The sequence below is a fragment of the Rhipicephalus microplus genome, chromosome 6, assembly GCF_043290135.1.
Source record: "Rhipicephalus microplus isolate Deutch F79 chromosome 6, USDA_Rmic, whole genome shotgun sequence".
Lineage (NCBI taxonomy): Eukaryota > Metazoa > Arthropoda > Arachnida > Ixodida > Ixodidae > Rhipicephalus > Rhipicephalus microplus.
The window spans coordinates 87399552-87423245 of record NC_134705.1 but is presented as its reverse complement, the minus strand read 5'-3'; the positions used below and the strand labels follow the sequence as shown (position 1 = coordinate 87423245).

Sequence of the window (23694 nt, the reverse complement as noted above, 5' to 3'; positions counted from 1 at the left end):
CAGTGGGATCGTTAGGTGTTGCCGTAAATCACCTGGTACTTTGACCCCTCATGCATGTATATGAGTGCCAAGCAGTGTACAGTTGTAAACAATGTTTATTGGTCATGACTGGTATGCTGTGTTGACCTATTGTGAGTTTCGCTTTGCCTTCATTATTACTGCTTAGTGGTATCGGATCTAGCCTGAAGTTGGAAGAGCGAAGGTGTGGGAACGTTCGCCTGGTGGTTGTTGGTTATTTACAGTGATACCAACTGCATAGTAAAGCGTATCGAGACACCATATACTGCACAAGCCAGTCATTGTCTGTGATCATAGTCATCAGCGTCATCGTCATCGTCATGGCGTAAAGTGTGTACCTTGCATGTGCTCTTCCGGGATGGAAGAAATAGAATATGTTGTCTGGAACGCTTTTGTTCTTAATCGTCATGTGCGTCATGGTCATCGTCAGCAGTGGCTATACGGCGCATATCACAAACGCCAACGGACAAGCCTCGACCATAAGGAGCTCCGCCCTGAAAACTTTATTGAGGTCCTGAATGATTCCACTCCCCTTTTATGCGGGAAGAATCGCAAGCCACTCTCAAGTAGAGACGGGGAGGCCTACCTTAAGTCGAAGGAAAAAATATATTGATAGACTCGCTATTTTAGTTTCACTTCTGCATACAGGTGTACGCGACTGCCTCAAATCTTCTAAGTTTTGTTTTATTTCTTTCTTTTTGCGTGTGTTGTGCCGTGCGAGTGTACGTTGGTCACTCGAGGGGGCCGTCCTCCTTGTTTACGGGCAGCAGCGATCGGCGAGCCTCCCAGACCTGCGGGCGCCGGGTCAGCACAAAGGCGGCGGCCCGCTTTAATGCACCTTGCCAGTTCGGGTGCAAGAAGAAGGAAACATGTCCCTTTGTGCATCCGTGGCCTGTGGGACGTTCGACTCTGTTTCCCCGAATGGCGAAGCGACGGACTTCCCCCACTGACTTCGTGGAACAATTTGTGCACGTGCGCGTGTGTGTGTGTGTGTGTGTGTGTGTGTGTGGTGCGTGCGTGCGCGTTTGTGTCAGCGTGCGCGTATGTGTGCTCGGATCTGTGGTCGAGAGAAGAAAACGAGAAAGCGCGGGAAGAGCCAGAGACGCAGCGAGAACGGCGAGCGAACAAGAGTCTGCGAATTGCGAGCGACTTGAGCGGTTGTGCGATGTGCGGAATTGAACGGTTGCGCGAGTAATATTGTAACCTAGTTTTCTTAATTGAATACAGCCTTCTTTTGTTTTCATTTTCTTAACACTGCGTGAGTCGTGTGTTGTGTCTTCTATCAATTTTCATCTTTTTACGGCCATACCGGCGACACCCTAAATTTTACCAAAAGCAGGATAGAGGACGCTAACACAGGCAAGATGTATTTTGGGGTCCCAACGGACAATGCACTTTCACATACCGATTAAACAGGAAATTTATGAAGCAAAGTATTTCTTTTTTTTCTTTAACAGTACAGATCGTGGTGAGTTAGCCGTTGTCTTGTGCTGTAGACAATGAAATAAGGAGTTGAACGTGCTGAAACTACAATATCGTACGATAAGAACGCCAAATTTCGACAATATAGTGTCCCTTAACGCACACTGATATCGGATGGTGCCCGGGCGTCTACCATCTCGCCTCCACGAAAATACGACTGCCGCGGTTAGTCTTGAACCCACAACCTTGCCAGCAGCCGAGCGCTGTAACTGCTACACCACTGTAGCGTAATGACCTGCGCTTTGTGTGTTGTTCTATATCCCCTACCACATTTGCGCTAAATGCTGCTCAGCATTAGTCATCAACGAGGGCTGTATTTTGGTTCACTCACTTACCGACATCTCTCACTTTCCGGACACAGTGGAGGAGCAAGAAGACGGCGATGTCTTCCAGGGAGGAGGTGGTGGAGGGGGTGGTGGTGGTGGAGGTGGTGGTGGTGGTGGCGGCGGTGGCGGGGGTGGTGGCAGCAGTGGTGGTGGCAGCAGTGGTGGTGGCAGCAGTGGTGGTGGCAGAAGTGGTGGTGGCAGCAGTGGTAGTGGCGGTGAGGTTCCACCAGATCCACCAAGTACAGGTCCTACGGGAGAACTTGATCCAGACAAAAGCGGCGGCGCATCATCAACGACAACCGGTGGTGAAGTGCATGGGAAAGTTACTAAGGGCCCTCGGCCACCTTCTCCACCAACTATGGGTCCCGTCCCCATCACGGTCGTTCCGATGACGCGCAAACAACGTGGTGAGTAGCATCTACAGCTCAACTTCTTTCATATTTTCATGCCGGGTAGAAAAAAACGTTGTAGGGTAGCACTGCGTCGAAGATGTGAATAAACATCAGTTTTTAGAGACATATTGTGGCCTATTCGGGAGAATGCGCTGAACTACATTACGAGAAGCCGGCTGTGTGTGAAGTAACAAGGTGGGCAGAAACCTCACGAAAAGGTAAATTTTGGCGCCGAGGTTGTTGCTGCAGACAACGTTTCAATAAGTGGTCTCGCATTTTTCAAGCCGTCAACGTAACGCATGGTGGTACATGCGAACGCATCAAATTGAGGTTGAAAGCCTGCATTTCGGCCAACTGGGGTTAACAATCTATATCTTCGTAACCTGCGATTCGCTGATGAGATTGCCTAGCCAAACGAATGAAGGGAACCTTGAGAACTCGTTTCCTTGTTAATACAACCTAATCAAACCGGCCAATAATTTTAACTGTATCGTTAATTCGTATCCCTAACTCTTCTAATTCTAGGCCTCTGAAAGCCTCCTGTAAGCACGCGGTAAATATTGTGGATATCGTGTCCTCTTGTCTTACAACATTTTTATTGGTATTCCGTCACTTTCTTTATGGAGCACTGTGATGGCAGTTGATCCACTGTGGATTTCTTCCAGGAGCTTTATATATATGGTTCATCGACGCCCTAATGGTGCAGTGTCTGCATGACTGCTGATACATCTACAGAATCGAATGCCTTCTCATAATCCATAAAGGATATATATGTACACTGGTTGGGCAATCTCAACATTTCTCTATCACCTGATAAATAGCAGGAATGTGGTCCATTGCTGAGTAGCCTGTACGAAACTCCGCTCGATTCTTTGATTGATTGAATTTCAATGTTTTCGTAATATTGTTAGCAATTACCTTTAAAAATAGCCTTTATACGACAGAGAGCAAGCTCATCGACCTGTAATTCTCCAAGCCCATGTCATCCCCTTTCTTATGGACTAAGATGATCTTAGCATTCTTCCAAGATTCTGGTACCTTCCCCGTCCGGAGACAATTCATAAACAGTGTCGCCTGTTTTTCTACCACAATTTGTCCTCCATCTTTCAGCAGATGTGATGCTACCTGTCTTTGCATTCCCCTCAATGCTTTCTTGACCTTTTTTTAATTCTAAAGACTGTCCTTTCGAATAACAAGCATACATAAACAAGACACAGGTTCATCACACATAAAAGTTACACTTATGCATAAAGTTTAACATTGATCGGTAGAAAGTTCCTGTTATTCACCCTTGTTATTCCGGGCGGCGACTGGGACGGTGACCGGTTGTTCTAAGATGACGAAGGCGCACTTGCTCTAAGCCCGGGCACGACCAGAGTTAGTGTGTCACGTCCACGGCAGTTATGGGAGTGTCACAAAAAGCGCAGGTGGTTCCATGAGCTGCGCGGTACTGTTGCAGCTAGTGTGCGGTAACTTCCGGTGTCAAAGCAACCCCCAACTCGAAGTCTCCGAAGCACTATCTCCTCAAAGAGGGTAAGCTCACCAGGGAGGTCAGAACCTTACGGTGGTATGAGTGCTCGTATGGTGCGTCGGATATATTCCCGTTGACGAAGCAGTCTTCCAAAGTTGTCTTCGGTGGAACAGTGGCAGTGGGTAAATCATAGCCGAGGAGCGAGTGGCAGAATCTGCCTCTAGCTGCCCAGACATTGCCGCTAGCATCGAATGCGTTCCACGAGTTTTTCTGACTTTTTCTGTCATTACTGGTGGAATTTTATCTGAAGTATGGCTATTTCTTACATTATGGCCGATGACATTGTACCGCTGAGTAGTTCAGGGGACGAACTGCCATTCGCGTTTACTGAATTTACACAATAACAGCAGAAATGTAGGTCCTAAGGCTATACTAAACAAAACTAAAGTAATGTGCAACAGTTTCGGCAGAAAACAGCACTTTACGATAGGTGGATATATGGTGGAAGTTGCGAAGAAATATGTTTACTTAGGACACGTAGTAACCGCGGAGCCAAACCTTGAGACTTAAATAACTAGAAGAATAAGGATGAGGTGAATCACATTTGGCAACCATTCTGGAATTATGAATGGTAATATACCAATAACTCTGAAAAAAGTATATAACAGCTGGATCTTACCGGTAGTTGCCTACGGAGTAGAAACCAGGAGGATCACAAAGACGGTTCAACTTACGTTGAGGACGACCCAACGTGCAATGGAAAGGACAGTGATAGGTGTAACTCTAAGTGACAAGCAGAGAGCACAGTGCATCAGGAAGTAAACGGATGTTAAGGACATCATGGTTGAAATCACGAAGAAGAAATGGTCATGGGCTGGGCGCGTAGCACGAAGGCAAGATAATCGCTTGCCATTAAGCATCACAGACTGGATTCTAAGAGAAGGCAAGCGGGTGAAGGGGGAGACAGAAAGTTAGGTGGACGGATGAGATTAGAAAGTTTTAAGGTATAAAGTGGCAGCAGCAAGCACAGGACCGAGTTGAGTGGCGGAACATCGGAGAGGCTTGTGTCCTGCAGTGGGCGTAGCCAGGTTGATGATTATGATGATGAACTGTTTTCATAGCAATAGGGATACAAGCCTGAGGGCACAGTGTTACACGGAACAAACTGTAAACATGGTTACTGAATTGTGGAGGCTATCTGGTGACCCCGTCATCAGCACGCCTTTTGTTTAAGACATGATAGATATAGATCTGTCAGCTTTTAAAAAATGATCGCCATTTAACGCAGCTGTGCCCGACGACTTGGTCTGCACTCTGGGCGCATTCGCGGTGATAAACGCAATGTACCCGCCCGATGGCCTCTGCAACTACCTCTTCTATACGCACGTCATCGTGTTCAACAAGACTGAGCTGGCGGGCGTCGAGGTGAACGCTAGCTGGACTTTGTTCAAGAAGGAGATCGCAGCCCGATCAATGACGGCAGGCGGCGTCAGCTTCGATTTCAAGTAAGAAGTATTCAAATATGCAGATGAAACGGGATTTATATTACAACAAAATGCGTCAGCTTCGATTTCGAATAAGAAGTTTTCACATATGCAGATGAAACGGGATTTATATTACAACAAAATGCTCGTAGTAACAAAACCTTGATGAAAACCCACAAAAAACTGAGACAATGAATGTATAGTGGACGTCAATTGTATGGTGATAATTATGATATAGACGCTAAGAAACTAAATTGGTCAAAAGGCACCTTGCCCTGGCCGGCGCCAAGCCTGTGACATTCGGATTACATGTCTGATCTTGCAATTGATTGATACAGAGGCAGTCATCCCACCGTCCAGTTGTCGGGTATTAATGTACATGCAAACCTTGGAAGTGTCAGCCGCTCTTAGCCATGGCAGTGAAGGGAACATTCTTTTCTTTTCCTAGATGACGTTACGTAGCACGTGAAGCTTTAATGAGCAGACAGCTGATCAATAAGCCCTAGAGAAGAGCTATATGGCCTATATGTGGGATAGTTCGTGTGGATTTATCTTTGAAAGTGCTTTATTGAATGCGACAAATTAAAAACGTTTTATTTATTTATTTTCTCACGGTGCTACGTTTTACGGGCCTCTATTTCTTGTTTGTCACATTCAATAAATGGGCTGGTACTTTGCGTTAGTTCCGCCATATACTGCATTATTTTTTACCCACGTCCATGTCAACAAAGCCTAGTTTTAAAGATGAATGAGCCCTCGAATACTGCCTGCTGGTGGTGGTGGTGGTGGTGGTGGTGGTGGTGGTGGTGGTGGTGGTGGTGGTGGTGGTGGTGGTGGTGGTGGTGGTGGTGGTGGTGGTGGTGAACATTTAATAACACAGGTAGGGCTATTAAGACAGCGGGCTATTAATCAGCTGCCCGCTCATAATAAGTTCATGTGCTACGTGACGCCAAACATGTGCATAAAAGAGTGTTTTCACACTCGTCGCTTGGCTTATAGATGGCGCTGACTGTCACTCCTACTTCTAAATTCACATATAAACCCCAAAAAATGGATGGAGGGAAGGCCGCTGTGGTAGCTCAGTGGTTAGAGCATCGAACGCGTTATTCGAAGGTCGTAGGTTCGATTCCTGCTCGCGGCTGGTTATTTTTTCATCCACTTTTCTTTCTTCTTATTTACATTCCATTGGTTCTAATAACTTCCCCTGTACATTCCTTGGCATTACTGTCTGTAAGATATCATATATATATATATATATATATATATATATATATATATATATATATATATATATATATATATATATATATATATATATATATATATATAGCCGCCTATGACATTTAGCTCTCCTGGCCGTTTCGATAATGGTATCGATACCAAAATTGAAATGGCTCAACATGACTGTATGGAGAACATATTTGACTAGTCATAACATAAAAAATTCGGCAGATTTCACGTACCTGGAAATCGACGTTATGCGAAGCATGTGGAGGGAAGGGGACCGTGTTGAAATTTTTTTAAATGTGTGCACGTCATGAAATGACGCTAAATATATGTACAAACGTTGCACGCACAGAAATATGTTGAAGTGTTGCAGATGTTTATATAAGCAGTTGTTTGCACTTGCGTAACCATACCAACTGGAACATACGTACCAGCAACACTAGAAGCTGATATGAAACGCTGATGCTCGCGCGGATGCTGCCCCTGAACACTACCACATAAATCAACTTCAGCGCATGTCAACTAACCACAATTGACGTAAACCCGACGTTACGGATGTATGAAAGGAGCATATGTGTAATGTTTATAAAATTGGGTAAGCAGCACTGCAACCACTATTGACGTTTCACGAAGATTAACGTCTATTTGAAAAGTAGTTCCGAGAACTGGCGTAGCTCTGTGGTAAAATGCTTCATGGCCACGCAAAATGCTTGGGTTCGATTCCAGCTGGGACCCTGACTGTTATTCTTCGCGTTCGTCGGGTTGTCGGGTGTTCATTCGTCGGTTCCATGTGTGTTCTCGTCGTTCCTGGGTAGATAATAAGCGTTTATCACCTCTGGCACATATCCGCATACCAGTGGCGCATAACCGCCCATGGGTATGTGCCAATGTCTGGCGGGACGTGTTTGACGACGTACGTGGTGGGATTGGGACATTGAGGTCTTGAGCAGCGCGTCATATTCATGAAACCATCTTACCTTCTCATGCTAATTTTGGTTCACGTCAAGTTATGGGGTGACCACGAGAACACCCTAATGTAAGCGGCTAGATAGATAGATAGATAGATAGATAGATAGATAGATAGATAGATAGATAGATAGATAGATAGATAGATAGATAGATAGATAGATAGATAGATAGATAGATAGATAGATAGATAGATAGATACGCTCAAAGTCACCAAAGTTCGCTCAGAAATGCTTCGCATTTAAAATCATGACAAGGATGTCATGAATGTCATGATTTACATTTCATGGTCCTGCAGCTCTTGCGGTCTTCGTTCACATGGCATGTTGCCAAACTGGTATGGCATGACTTGGTTGCATGGTGAACACAAGCGACAGACCCTAACATGAAAATCATATCATGCGTGTCATGTAACAACATGACTACATGCCAAGCTCATGATGCACTCGTGGGCATTTCGCTAGCGTCACATATATAAAATTCGGTATTACGGTACGTGAATGGATCACGAAGATATGTGACTGGTGCAAACATGATAATCATGAGATGCGTTTCATGTAACAACATGACTACATGCCACGCTTATGATGCGCTCTCGGCCGTTCCGCTAGCTTTACATATGCCAAATTTGGTATTACGTGTCGTCAATGGATGACGAAGGTATGTGACTGGTGCAAACATGATAATCATGAAATGCGTGTCATGTGAGAACATGACTACACGCCACAGTCAAGGCGTCAACACATTTCGACGTGACGCAGTACGCGTGCTGACCGGCGTTCATTTCATAGCGTCACGCCTGCCACGCAAGGCGCCAGTCCTGTCCTATACTCGCAGGCAGACGCCACGCTGCTTTGCTTACACGCATGCGCGTTTCAGCGCGTCCGGCGTCCCTCCGTCAACAAAGGCGGAGACGCAGTGTTGTCTGGATTAGAGTCACCGTATATGCTACCTTTAGGTAGAATATACAGTAACTCTAGTCTGGATAACGCACCGGCGCAAAATGCAGCACGTCGCATTTCGCGCCGGTTGCTGGTTGCACCGGTCGCGCCTGGCATCGACTATAGAGTGCTCGCGTTTTGCTAACGTAGCGTCACTATGCACAGCGTGCGCATGCATCAACGCTACATTGCAGTATATTGGGCCCTTCATGAGGCACTCGCAGCCATTTCGCTAGTTCCACATATACCAAATTTTGTGTTACGTGACGTCAATAAATGACGAAAGTATATGACTGGTGCAAGCATGATCATCCTGGCACGCGTTTGATGTAAGAACATCACAACGTACCGCGCCCATAGCATGCTCGCGGGCGTTTCATTAGCTCCACATATACTAAATTTGGTATCACGTAACGTAAATACATGGCGAAGGTAAACGACACATCCGAACATGATAATCATGACATGGAAGTCATGTAGGCCATCATTTACCCACATCTCGTAACGTTGTGTTGATTTTAAAGTGACATATCAACGTTTTTTATTCATGCTTCGCATATTCTCGATTCCCAATGTACATGGGATCTGCCCTTTTTTTTTGAAAAATATTTTAACGCACCGCACGACTACGTGGACACAAGTGAAGGGACTGCAGTTTGTTCCTTCTCTTGTGTCCGCGTAGTTGTGAGCTGTGTTGAAATATGTTCAAGTACTGTCACCAACTGGCCCAACTTTCAGTTCTTCTTTATTTATTTCGATTCCAGTGCAATCGTGTGCTTATCACCGGGAGCCGTCAGTCCGCTTTAGTTCAGGAAGTGGTCGTGATGCGACGCTATGCACGAGGTGTATAGCGCTGCCTGTGCCGCGAGCGCTTTCACCCGGAGATGTGACAAACGTGTTTACCACTCCAATATCATACGTCTGTCAGATTTGTTCCTTCGTGCTCCTTTTTCGTAGCTCGAAGCAACACCGCCACCGCATTACGGCGCAGCGCATGTAGTAGCGTTGCAGTGACGCTTCCCCATTCGTTGCCCGCATAGCGTCACTAACGACGACACGCTATCTCAAAACAGCGTATCTCAAAACACCACAAGACCAGAGAGCAAGCGTGATCGTATTGCGTATAGTGAACGAGGTGAATTCAAGACGCCGCGTGACGGAACTGTACACAACTGAACAAAAAATTAGTTCATATGATTTCCGTCGTGAGGCACTGCAGAAGGGGTTTTCTTCGCCATGATGGCAAACAACGCCGACTAAATTTCAAGGCCGAAAGGCTGCCGCAGTGACGTCAGAGGGTGGGGGCCCAGTTACGACGCGAACGCGGCGGAATGCCTGTGTTTCGTTCACGTTCTAGGAGAACCAACGCTCCCGCTCTCGCAGCTGCTGCGGCTTGATTGGGCCGAATAAAAGATGTGGAAAAAAAAAGTCTTTCTGAGCATGCTCAGTTGGGCAACTGGGCCCCCAACCTCTGATGTCACTGCGGCAGCCTTTCGGTAGAGTGTACTAGAAGCTTTTGAGTGGCGCGAGCGGCTGCCTGGGAGCGGCCGTTTCGGCGTGGAATGATGCGGTGGCGCTGGCGTCGACCAATCTACCCGGGCGGATGGCTGGCAGGTGTTCCGCGTACGTGTTGGTACCTCTCTGTCGCGCCAAGTGTGAAGATGATCTCCCTCTTTTTTTTTCTTATTCACATACCTCCCCTTTTCCGCGCAAATAAACGTTATTTGACATTATTGTTATTGAAGTTGCTGCTGACCGCACTGCAGCCCGAAGCAGCATAGTACATTGTACAATATATTGAGCGCGTTTTTTTTTAATTTTTAAAGTGTACATATCTTATACGAGAAACCAGCTGGCCGGTACACAGCAGAAGCGCCCCCCCCCCCAAAAAAAAAGAAGAAAAGGAATATGCTGCACACAAAACGAAGAACTCTTGGTCGATTCCACGTAAAACACCAAAGCTGGACTCAAATAAAAGGCTCGTTGCTTGTGACTGCGTGCACACACGACAAAAAAGTAGGCTTTATTGATATTATTTGAAGAACAGCAGAGTTTTTCCAAACCTCTTTTTGGTTTTGAAATATGGGAATAGATTTATTGTTGTAGGACCCACAGAAATGCAAATACGTAATACTGCAGAAGAATGTCTTAGGTGAAACATAGTAGTCGAAGATTTTGAGAGTTTAAAAAACGCAACAATACTGCAAAGCAAAGTCGTAACTAATGATAATCTTAATTGATAATATAAAAATGCAAGGTTTACATATTTAAAAAACAATACATTTGGACTTAGGTAAATTGTAAAAAACGTAAAATATAGAGCCAGGATACAAAAGATAACATAAAACAAAGCAAAGAAAACGACAGAGTTTAGGTTGTCTTTCCAAAATGCATTTAAATAAAAAAAAGTTGTTATGGTCGAAACATCGTTTGAAGGGACACTGAAGTGTAACAATGAATTGGCTTAGATTGATTAATTATGCACCGAGATCCCTAGTGCTGCTAAATTTACCATCACAGGTTTAATACAAAAAGATTCAAGATCAAAGATTTATTTTGAGATTTCGCGTCATTATTTGCACGTTCTCTCGCTTACAAGCCTCTTCTAAGAAAAATTGTTTTTCTTCTTGGTGTACCGTCCAAAAATTAAGAGTGTAAGAAAATATGCACGAAAAATGACATCCTTGTTACGCCACTGTAGCATTTTATAGCCTACTCAATTTTAGGTGCTGCTGTGCGCTTCTTCGTTTCTCATCCCGCGACTTGTTCAAACAGGTGAAGTATACGGCTCGTTGAATGCAAAGTTCACGAGTGCTAGGATTCAGTGAGCACGCTACGTACCACACGCCGTCAAATCCAGGAAACTCGTGCAGCGCCCATGACTTTGATGGTAGGACAAGACCACGAAGGTCACCGAGAGTGACAACCGCGTCAGACGAGGGACTTGAGCTTGTCTCGTCAGCTTCGTCGCCATCTGAAGAAGTTGCACCATTGGTATCCACAAGGAGCTGTGCAGGAGTGCTAATGCGTCGCCGTTTTCTGTTCTCATTCTCAGCCGGCACACACTGATGCCGCCTCTTTGTTTGGGTCCGCGGAGCCGGAGTTTTGAGCGTCAAATATGCAGGCAGGTTGGGCAAGATCGTCGGGACTGCATCAGGGGCAAGTGTCAGCGTTCCCCTGGGAATTCGGACTTGAACACCATTGATAACATGTACGTAGTCTCTCACAATGAAATGCGGTTCGAAATGTAACTCGCACACAGCACAATCGGCGTCAAGTGGCTTGTCAAGCCGATGGAGGTTCCGCTCCCAAAGAAGTCGTCGTTCTTCGTCTTACGGGGCCTTAAAAAGCGATAACTTCCAACTTTGTTGCACACGCGGATATCCAGTTGTGCAACCTGGCGCGTAACAATGGTTTAGACGCTGCTGCTTCGTCATTTCGTGACTAAAACCGAGATGCCGGCCATGCCGCCGAGCCAGCCGAGTAAACCAAGTGGGTAGATTGGGCGATGGCAGCGCCACCGCTACTTTTGCCACAAGTTGGGGATGGAGAAAGCGAGGGGAAAGCGTTTCGGTCGTGCCACTCAAAAGTTCTAGTACACTCTACTGTCGGCCTTGAAATTTAGTCGGCGTTGCGGCAAAGCACACGCTGAGGCTAGGCGAGAGCAGGAGAGGGCTACAGGATAGGTTGGTGAATCGCTGGATCAGGCACATCTGATTGGCTTGGATAAAATAGAGGAGGCACAGGTTTCACTGACAGCACCGTTGGGGTTGATCTTCTCTTATGCTGTGTATCTGTTTGTTATTAACACGAGGGCCCCTCTTTCCGCCCGAGATCGCACACGCAACGCTGTTCGCAAGCTTCCACTCACTCCCTCGTCGTTTCATTTTCGGCTCAGGTACGTCACGGCGCAGGCATTCGACGACCAGGCTTTGAAGAAGCATCTGGACAAACTGGCTTCAGCGAACATTAAAAACTACGGCATACTGAATATGGTGACTAGTGTGAAGACTTGGGATGACTCAATGAATAGAGCCCGAGGAACGATTGCGGTGAGTAGGCGGGCCATCGCCAATGCCATCATAGTTTACATTTCCTTAAGGGTCTCTGTCAGGATGTTGCGCCTTACAAGAAAGGGGGATTATAATAATCAGGAAGAAGAACATTGGCATGACTACAAAACTTGCTTGAATGAGTCAAGCGAGCTTCTTGTCTATATATACAGCGTGCATCCTTTTTCTCAGATCTTCGGCTGAATTCACAAAACTTCTGTTTCTCTTTCACTTGCAGAAACTGAAGGAAATTCAAGGCGATGACAGCAACAGAAAGATAGTGATTGCGCTCGGCTTGTTCGATTACAACGAGCCGAACGCCTGGGATAAGTACCGCAAAGGCTTCCGAGATGCCGTCGAGTAAGTACAAAGCGCCGCTGATATAGCAGCATAGCAGAGTTCTACTTGATCAGGTACTTGTAAAAAAGGTGTGACTGTCACTTACGACAGAGGGAAACGTGTAAGCTCCTTTCATTGAATCACCTTGCGATGGCCCTTCCCCCTTGAAAGAAAGTCCTGCTGGATTCTTTGTCCTTGAATCCTAAGTAAATTTTTTTGTATAAGTAAGTACTACACATATCAAGAGTTAAGTGCTCATTGTTACAAACTAAAGCTGTAGGGTTGGATGAGAACTAATTTCGAAATTCCTAAAACGAATTACAGAGAAGTTCAAGTTTCCGACCAAAGACCATATCAATGAGAACAGAGTATGATGCGAACCAGAGTATAGGGGAAGTTATTACTAGAAATTGTAACGTGAATGAGAACAAAGAAAACAAGATGAAAAGATAACGCCACAGTTTTCGTTTTTGCCATCGGCAAGTAGCCATCGACAAGTAGAAAAATACTCGCGGGTGTAGTGGGAACACCCTATTACGGTTCGCATGCGCGTGTAAATGGATTGCACGCTGCAGTTGTGGGGCAGCGCTTGCTATTTGTATACGTTGTGTATGACCATAGTTTTATTTTCGTCTATACACACCGTTTTACAAGCTGCTGGTAGCATTGCCATAGGAAGACCTCTCTGGTCCAATCAGGGCTGTGTGAGCACAACAGTGTCCCTCAACTGTTCTAGCATTCTCCAGGACTCATACGCCGAGCGATGGGGCACAGTGGCTTACGGATGCGACACTTGCGAAGGAACACAATGTTGTTCAACAGCGCTGCCAACAGCTTGTGAAACGTAGGACAGTTGCATGAAACATGTACAGTTTGATCATCTTGTTGTTGATATTGCGGTACTGGGCTCTAATTGGTGTCTTTGTAAAGAACGTTCGCCTAATCTACATATTTCGGTTTGAAATGTACAATAAACTGCAATTCAGCACAAACAACGAACAGGTGAACCCAAAGTGAGGCATGTCGGTGTTGATCTCGGTGCAGAAACACCATGGCCGACACGGTGATCGCGATCAGCTCGATGAGCATGGTGGAATCCTCGGACACATGCTACGCCGCCCCGACATCGGTGTTGGACAGTTCTAGACTCCAGGATCCGGCCCGGACAACAGCAAAGTCCTACCCGGACCTCGTGAGTGCCACCTCTGCAGAGTGTGATGGCGCGCTTGTCACGCATGGTATGGCATGTTTTGCGGAAGTGAATTCCCGGGAGATTTCGCCCGATATGCTGACGACTTCACACGTACTATATTGTTCATGATGCATTGTTAGCGTACTACTGCGTATATGCACTGACGCATAAGCGCCAACTACTACTGGAAGTGGCAGTGGTGTCGACCTCCAACATGAAGGCTTTTTCTTAGGGGAGGGTGCGTGGCGTAGCTCACGCCACATGACCTAGGATTTTCTTTTTGTTACAGCGAAAGCTGTTGTGAGATCACAACTCGGGTCACGCGCAGCGCCGCAGTTGTCCGCCGCCGCTGCCGGTGTCTGTAAACACATCGCCCGAAATTAGAAAAAAAAAACTAGTGCCATTGACACAGCGGGGCTCCAGCTCGGGTCTGCTGGGTGCAAGCCCAGTATTCTACCACTCAGCCAAGCCACTGCTTAGGACTGGTTGGCAAACTTGCCTTAGGCAGGCTTGATGTTGGGAAAGCAATCGTGGTAATACGACTTACAAAGCGTTTAAAAACAGCGAAAGAACAACCAGTCGTCACAAAATGCGAAAATCGTAACGAGGGGGTCGTCCAATGCTCCAACCCTTTACAAAAGCTTGTTCTTGTTCAGCTAATAGCTGTGGCACGTACCGACTCAGGCATAATTCCTTTTTGTCGTTAGCCACTGCATGAACAATTGGCATACAACTGCTCGCAATTGTTTAGCGGGTGCCACGCTTCTCAGAAGAATGACGAAAATTAGCGTATAGTGAGTGCTAGCCTACTACCCGAAAAAATTATTAATAAAGCCGTAGATGGTATCAAGCAAGTGTGCTTGCAGTACTTACCCAATGAGTGCTTAGAAAAGGCTCTGAAAGGCCGCTTGTGTTGCTTTCGCTGTGACTATGCTGCGCCTTCCACGCAGGCCTGGCGTTTTTTTTTTTTTGTTGTTGTTTATGTTGACCTTTGATTGGGTTTCCGCATATCACCAATGGTCTCTTGGCTCTATTGGTCGTCTTACTGCCAGCTCCTTCTTTTTATCCACTGCGCATGGTTAATATTCAACACGATGGATTAACCACGTAATGGTAAAATTTAAATGCCAAGCATTTAATATAAATATATGGGTCATGGGCCACTGACGGGTCAGACAAAGAAAAATGTCCCTGATACAAATTTTTATTTTTACTTCAAGCATACTGCCAAACCCAATGAAGATATGTGCAGGAAGGTCTTACACAAAGATATACAGAAGCGCAGATTTCTCAAAGAAGAATTTAGTTTATTTGCAAGTGAGTTGCAAGCAAAAAGCGTTTCAAATGCACACGGCAAATATAAAAATATATTCGTAAAACAATCACAAAGGCGCGCCATCAAGAGTATAATAATAATGACAAAAGATGTGGATACCTAGAATGTACGTGTAATGTGCTAATAGGCCATTACAGGGTGTTCTAAACACGATTTGACAAAGTAAGGTTAGTACTATACAATACTTATTACTATACAAACAGGCAAGCTTAGTACTATACAAACAGTTCATGTTCGGAAAACACGTATTTTTCAGGAAGATATGTGGGACGGGTTGAAGAAATGAGGAAATGGACTACCGGTGGAGCTGTACGGATTATGCCACAAAGGCGACACAAAACGGCAAACCGTAGCCGATCACTCACCCTGCAGCTTAATTCAAAACGCCCCCCCCCCTCCTTTCATCCGGGAAGCATGCTTCTTTAAAGATGAAACCTACACTTGCTGTGCAAGCCGAAGAAAAAACGCCGTGGTGTGTGTCTTCGTGTGCGCCCGCGGCGCGCCAAGTTGTATTCACACGGCAGACGTGATCGCGGACAGATCATTCACGTGACATGCGACGTGATTCTGATCTCTCCGCAACCACCATTCACACGACCGGGGAGAGAAATCACGCTACAAGCAAGGATTTCGGTATTGATTCCTCAGAATCTCAACTGTGATTCACAAGAAAAAAAAAACGCGCAAAAAAAAAGTGGTGGGTGGCGACGTCTTCTTGAAATTCCCGAACTTAAAACCGCGAGCAGGGCGTAGGCAGATATTTTTTTTTGGGGGGGGGGGGGTGCAGGGGGGGGGGCAGAAGAGTTCTGTGAAATGGTCATTTTTCGCTTCTGTATGCCATGGCGAGAACAATTTTGGGGAGGGGGGGGGCGTTGTGCTGTTACGTAATCCCTAACGAGTAAACATCATGTATGTACATTGTACTCGGTGAGAGCACTAGATGTTGAGGAAACTTAGTTCAACGAATTCCACCAAAATACGAAAAATTCGCTTCCAATTCCATGACTTCAGGCGCGTATACTTTGGTGCGAAATGTAAAAATGATAAATGTTCTCTTCCATTGCTATAGGTATTGCAATAAATGACAATATTATTTCCAGAACGAGACTTATTCGTATAACCCAGTTAACTGTTTGGTTTAGTGTTCTTTTCGTGGAAAATATTGCAAATACCGCTTTCAGCGTTATCTCAATAATCCAACGAGTGATATAATTGACTAGAAGCGTCATTTCGTTCGGTGGTTAATGTGTCCAATCACCGGTGAAAAGCGAAGCTTCGGGTCACCGGGATATTAGTGAAAACTTCGAAAGACGTCGACCAAAGTGCAAATACCCTTACCTTGAAGTTAAGCTTCTTGTGTCGGAAACGGAACGTCAGTCCAGCGTCTTTCAAAGCTTCCACCTGTGTTTCATCGCGAAATGACGAGATTTCGCAAGACTCTCGCCTTGATCGCAAAAATATAATCTCAAAGACTGCTGTGATGGCTAACTGGTGAGACATGGTTAACAACGAATGTAACTACGCCTAGGAACAGGACATGCGAAACGGGTGGATAGAATGAGCGCAGACTCGGAAGGGGCCAAGAGCAAAGCACATGCATACTACAGGCATTCATAGTCCTACATTTTAGCGTAACGATTCAACTCCAGAAAGTCAAGCTCTTTCCTGTATAGGCTTAAAAATATCTCACCAAAAATACCTCATCAAGGTCGCATATCATTTTTCGCAAGGCGTTGATGATGAGCGTAATTTGTCCTTGCAGAAAACCCACGCAGCCTTGGTCTCTGCGAACGTCATGTACAACAAGAACAGCACCAGACTGGGTCTTTCGTTCGAGATGGGTGCTCTGTTCTACTCGCTGAACGAAACTACGGACTCCCTCGAGAAGAGGGCGTACCATCCGTGCGAGAGGTTCTACCTCACCGGCTTAGACATCGTGGTCAGTATACTCGTCTTCTCTCCTTTCCTCTCGTGTTCCTGTGTTCTCTACGACGTACGGCAGCACACAGCCGATGAAAGAACGAACACGAAACAAAAGGAGACACACGCTTGTACCCCCTTTGCACCGGTAAAAGCAACAAGCCCTTAGTATAGTACTGGGCGAAAAATCCCGGGCCACGCTTCCACAGAAATACATGGGATAGTGGCTAAAGAAACTTCTGACCCTTCCTCTGTACATTCCCAGTGCACTTTTCTTACTCTCTATCCTTGAGACAAATGAGCCTGAGACAAGCTCTTATTACGTTCTAGAACCAAAATGCACGATGTTGCGTGCCCTTTGGTCATATTAGGTGATCGAAAAATGTTACACGAAATAATAATGCCCTATTCAAGGCCCGAGCGACGCTTGCCCTTCAGTGACGCTCGCCTTTAGGCAAGCAAGCGCTGGTGTTCAAAATGTCGCACACGCCCGGTCAGCGTCTATGGAGTAAACAAAATACTTCAATTTGGATGCCCTGTCGCTCACCTCACTCCCACTCTCCTTTTTTTTATTGTAACTTTCACATCCATGTAACAAAAAACTTTGCAAACACTTGTTTGGTCCCATAGCCTAACTGGCAAGTAGAGGGACCAATTGTGTGACATACCTACATACTTGCGCAAACGGTTACACAGCGAGAAAGGACATCAATCTGGATATAATGTTTAAAATAGAAAAAAAGCAAAAAACATAAGATTGAACTATACAAAGAAACATAGCGCAGAACATAGCTACCTATAGCACAGAATAATACTACTCATAATAATAATAATAATAATAATAATAATAATAATAATAATAATAATAATAATAATAATAATAATAATAATAATAATAAATGACTATGCAGACGTATTATTTAGAAAGTTCGCATGAAGTGAATGCTTCATGGCCAATGGAAAATTTCTAGCCTCTTTCACATCAGTCGGTATCGCATTCCATAAGAGAGCGCCGTGAAATTCTATGAGCCTTCGACCGTAGGCATTTCTGGCTACTGGTAAATTAAAACCGTGATTCGCTGCAGCTCTTGTACAGCGCGCGGGTAACGTAAAGGTGCTTAATGGGAATGGGTCATCAAGTTTTATCATTCCATGCAATATATCAGCAACACTAGACACGTGAACAGAGTCCAGTGGAAGTACACGTATCATTTGAAACAGTGGTTTTGCAGTATCCGTCCTGTTTTAATATGTAATAATCCGGACTGCCCTCTTTTGCAGGCGGCTAATACATGTCAAATGAGTTTTATATGTACTGCCTCACGATGCTATACAGTAGCTCAAGTGACTGTGCACGACTGCAAAATATGGGATGCGCGAAATTGATGCGCCAAAACATTCGCGGGCTTTTAGTAGCGTGTGACACCCATATGCTAGCTTGGAGCATGTCTTTTCTATATGCAATTTCCAGTTCATGTCCGAGTCAAACATGACCCCTAAGTACTTAAACGAGGCTACTGGCTGTAGCAGTGCCGTATCTAAAACAATGTTGAAACCTGCAAAGTCGAGTTTTTTTTTTCCTAGAGTGAAAGACCATGTATTTAGTTTTCTCTGTGTTGATATTAAGGTGGTTTCGTTTAAACCATACTTGTACTCTCTGTAACTCTTCGTTAATTTTATCTTCGATGTCTATTAGGCTGTCACCAACAAAGATTAGTGCCATATCGTCTGCGTACATTAAAGCTTCTGAATATAGTAGGATGGAGGGAAAATCATTAACGTACAGGGAAAAAAGAGTGGGTCCAATAACTGAGCCTTGTGGTACCCCGGAGACTATTGATTGAGTAGAGGACTCGACGCCATTCACCACTACTCGTTGCTGGTGGTCGGATACGTATGATTTGAGAAGCTGGTGAATTTTACCTCGAAAACCGTAGTCATGAAGCTTACTTAACATGATGTTGTGGTTGACGGAATCGAAAGCTTTTTTTATGTCTAAAAAAACTACGACGGCTATCTTATTGTTGTTCAAGGCTTTGTTAACTTGTTGGGTTAATACCAAAACTGAAGGAGATGTAGATCTGTGTGCTCGAAAACCATGCTGGTTTGAGCAAATTATATTATGTTTGGATGCAAATGATGTTATCTGCACTGATAGAATTTTTTCAAAAATTGTATTAATTACCCTTATCACAGGGGTGCGGCGATGGCGTAGTGGTTAGAGCATCCGCCTCGCATGCAAGAGGTCCGTGGTTCAAATCCCGGTGCCGCCCAGTTCCCAACCGGATTTTAAAAAAATCCGCGTGTTGATGGAACTGCATTAAGAGGCCTGGAGTGCGGCCTCGCCGGTAACCACCGCCGGGAACGCACCCCCTCACCAGAGAAGGATTGGCCACCCTGGTGCAGTATCTGGACACTACCTCCCACATGCATACGTCAAATAACTCACGGTCCTCAGTCCCCAGCAGCTGCGAAGCAACTGACCACGGCGGCGGTCAGATCTGCAACGCAGCAGAGGGTGCTAAGAATCTCTGGATCCGGACAGGCCGCCATTGGAACCTGAACTTGGCAACGTTTAACGCTAGAACCTTATCTAGTGAGGGAAGTCTAGCTGTACTATTCGAGGAGCTAGACGGTGTTAAATGAGATATAATAGGGCTCAGTGAGGTTAGGAGGACAGATGAGGCCTATACGGTGGAATGGGCACGTCCTTTGCTATCGGGGCTTGGCTGACAGGAGAGAACTGGGGTGGGGTTCTTAATTCACAGAAACATAGCTGGCAACATAGAGGAATACTATAGCATTAATGAAAGGGTGGTAGGTATCGTAATTAAACTGAATAAAAGATACAAGATGAAGGTAGTACAGGTTTACGCGCCTACATCCAGCCATGATGACTCTTACAAGCTGCCACTCTAGCGTCACCAGCGCGAAGTCGGCGACGGGAATGACAGCAGGTTGGTTCGTTCCGTACGCAAGCAGAGACAGTGAAGATATCAGAGACGTGAGAAAACAAAATAAACTTTACTCTAGTGATATTGCAGCACACGGGATCTGATACAACACTTCAATACAACTAACAAAATACATCAACACTTGATACAACTAAAAAATACAGATAAAAAACAATAAATCAGCTTACGCGAGAGAACTATTACAAGCTACACAAACTAACAACAATAGAACTACGGAGTACAAAGTTCGAAGATATAAACAGGTTAAGGCATACGTGTGATGACCGGCAGCGTTGCGTCCCCGACGATCGGATGCGAGAGGTCGAAGAGGGTTCTGGCACGACTGCGATGTCGGCGGTGTTGCAACGCTGGTGGCTCCGGGAGGCTAGTGCTTGCAGGTGACTTCGAGCATGTTGAGCTAACTCGAGGCGAAGTCCCGATGTCTAAGTTGCAGGCGTTAATATCGCGTCACAACTAGACGAACGGCTAAGTTTAGGTGGCCGGCCGATACAGAGCCACACTAAAAACTTCTAGAAGAGATGCTTGTTGATCTGTTTCTCCACCATGTTGGTCAGCGACTAGTCTGCCTAGCAGGGCAAAATCCTGCGCTTAAATCCCCCTCGTGTGTCCTCGCTCTCTTCCTTGGGGACAAGAGACCTCTACCTGGGTCCAATCATGCGCGTTTAATTGATGAAAATTTCGCCGCAAAAATATTTTGACCCCACCCCTTTTTTATTGGAAGAGGGCCCTCAACTAGCGAGAGTGACAACCTGTCGGGTTTTTGTTATACGGCTTGGCCACCAGAGCATTTCCCACGCTTTTTCCCGTGAGAACGGTCAACCGTTTGGCTCTCAGCCGATGCGTCTCGTAGTCTAATCCTTGTTCGGGGTATACCGCGGCATTCTACAACCTTGCAGACGCCGCCGCAGTTACAAAAGGATCAACCGTCGACGCCGACGTTCTAAGAAGAGCACCGCATTCTGCACTTCTCGGCTCCCTTTCATGCGCTCGCCATTCTCTGGGTCAGTGGGGGGTACGCGCCCGTTAATTGCCGTGACGCGGTGTCGCCAAAAATGGCCGTCCGTGAAAATGACGCTTCAGTTGAAAGCTTCTATGAAGACGTGGAATCGGCAATGAGTAAGGTAAAAACACAGTATACTATAGTGATGGGCAACTTTAATGCAAAGGTAGGGAAGAAGCAGGCTGGAGACCAAGCAGTAGGAGATTATGGCATCAGTACTAGAAACGCCAGAGGAGAGATACTAGTAGAATTCGCAGAACGCAATTATTTACGGATTTTGAATACTTTCTACCGAAAACGAGAAAACCGCAAGTGGACGTGGAGGAGCCCTAATGGCGAAAATAAAAACGAAATAGACTTTATAATGACTGCACACCCAGGAATCGTGCAGGATGTGGAAGTGGTTGGCAAGGTACGATGCAGTGACCATAGAATAATACGGTCTCGAATCCGCCTAGACTTGAAGAAGGAACGACAGAAACTGATACGCAAGAAGCCAATCAATGAGCTAGCTCTGAGAGGGAAAGTACAGAAATTCACAGTGTCACTGCAGAACAGGTACTCGGCTCTTAGTGAGGAAACCAACCTTAGCGTAGATACAATGAATGATAATCTGACGAGTATCAATACGGAGCGTGCAGTGGAAGTTGGAGGCAGGGTAGTTAGACAGGACACTGGCAAGCTTTCCCAGGAAACTAATAACCCAATTAAGAAGCGTCAAATCATGAAAGTGTCAAGTACAACAGACAAAATAGAACTGGCAGAGCTTTAGAAGTTGATTAATAGGCGTAAGGTATGCGATGTAAGAAGGTATAACATGGAGAGAATCGAACACGCTCTGAAAAACGGAGGAAGCGTCAAAGCAGTGAAGAGAAAACTTGGGATAGGCAGAAGTCGGATGTATTCACTAAGGGACAAAGAAGGCAAAATAACTAACAATATGGATAGGATAGTTAAAATAGCGGAGGAGTTTTACAGAGATCTGTAAAACCACGACCTTAATACTAAAAGAACTAGCAGTGACCCAGATGGCACCGCACCAGTAATGATAGAAGTCAGAAAAGCTTTGGAGAACATGGAAAGAGGCAAAGCTGCTGGTGAGGATCAGGTAACATCAGATCTGCTGAAAGATGGAGGACAGATTGTGTTAGAAAAACTAGCCACCCTGTTTACAAGGTGTCTCCTGACGGGAAGAGTACCAGAGTCTTGGAAGAATGCTAACATCACCTTAATACATAAGAAAGGAGATGACAAGGACTTGAAAAATTACAGGCCGATCAGCTTGCTCTCTGTAGTATACAAGCTATTTACAAAGGTAATTGCTAACAGAGTAAAGAAAACATTAGGATTCAATCAACCAAAGGAACAAGCAGGATTTCGAACAGGCTACTCAACAATTGACCACATCCATACTATCCATCAGGTAATAGAAAAATGCTCAGAGTATAACCAACCACTATACATAGCCTTCATAGATTACGAGAAGGCATTTGATTCAGTAGAAATATCAGCCGTCATGCAGACACTGCGGAATCAGGGCGTAGATGAAGTATATATAAACATTCTGGAAGAAATCTACAGGGAATCAACTGCTACCATAGTGCTTCATAAAGAAAGCAACAGAATTCCAATCAAGAAGGGTGTAAGGCAGGGGGACACAGTCTCCCCAATGCTATTTACCGCGTGCTTACAGGAAGTTTTCAGAAGCCTAGAATGGGAACAGTTAGGGATAAGAGTTAACGGAGAATACCTTAGTAACCTGCGCTTCGCCGATGACATTGCATTGCTGAGTAACTCAGGGGACGAATGGCAACTCATGATTAAGGACTTAGACAAGGAGAGCAGAAAGGTGGGTCTTAAAATTAATCTTCAGAAAACGAAAGTAATGTACAACAACCTCGGAAAGGAGCAGCGCTTCGATATAGGTAATAGTGCACTTGAAGTTGTAAAAGACTATGTCTACTTAGGGCAGGTAATAACCGCAGAGCCGAACCACTAGATTGAAGTAACTAGAAGGATAAGAATGGGTGGAGCACATTCGGCAAGCACTCCCAAATCATGACAGGTAGATTGCCACTATCCCTCAAGAGGAAGGTATATAACAGCTGTATCTTGCCGGTACTCAGCTACGGCGCAGAAACCTGGAGACTTACAAAGAGGGTTCAGCTTAAATTGAGGTTGACGCAGCGAACAATGGAAAGAAAAATGGTAGGTGTAACCTCAAGAGACAAGAAGAGAGCAGAGTGGATTAGGGGACAAACGGGGGTTAAGGATATCATAGTTCAAATAAAGAAGAGGAAATGGATATGGGCCGGGCATGTAGCGCGTAGACAGGATAACCGCTGGTGATTGAGGGTAACTAACTGGATTCCCAGAGAAGGGAAGCGGCTTAGGGGGAGACAGAAGATTAGGTGGGCAGATGAGATTAAGAAGTTTGCGGGTATAAATTGGCAGCAGCGAGCACAGGACCGGGTTAACTGGCGGAACATGGGAGAGGCCTTTGTCCTGCAGTGGACGTAGTCAGGCTGCTGATGATGCTGATGAACACAGATATAACTTCTTTTCTGGATAAC

General features: G+C 45.4%; 1 protein-coding gene across 1 annotated transcript in view; it reads left to right on the top strand.

Moving 5' to 3' along the window:
* LOC119168558 (uncharacterized) overlaps nt 1-23694 on the top strand; it is a 36101-nt gene that overhangs the window by 6944 nt on the left and 5463 nt on the right. Inside the window, exons 3-8 of the mRNA XM_075867741.1 lie at nt 1862-2233; nt 4978-5194; nt 12206-12359; nt 12598-12719; nt 13743-13890; nt 16989-17165. Of these exons, the coding sequence (XP_075723856.1) occupies nt 1862-2233; nt 4978-5194; nt 12206-12359; nt 12598-12719; nt 13743-13890; nt 16989-17165 (1190 nt within the window). The remainder of the gene's footprint in view (nt 1-1861; nt 2234-4977; nt 5195-12205; nt 12360-12597; nt 12720-13742; nt 13891-16988; nt 17166-23694) is intronic.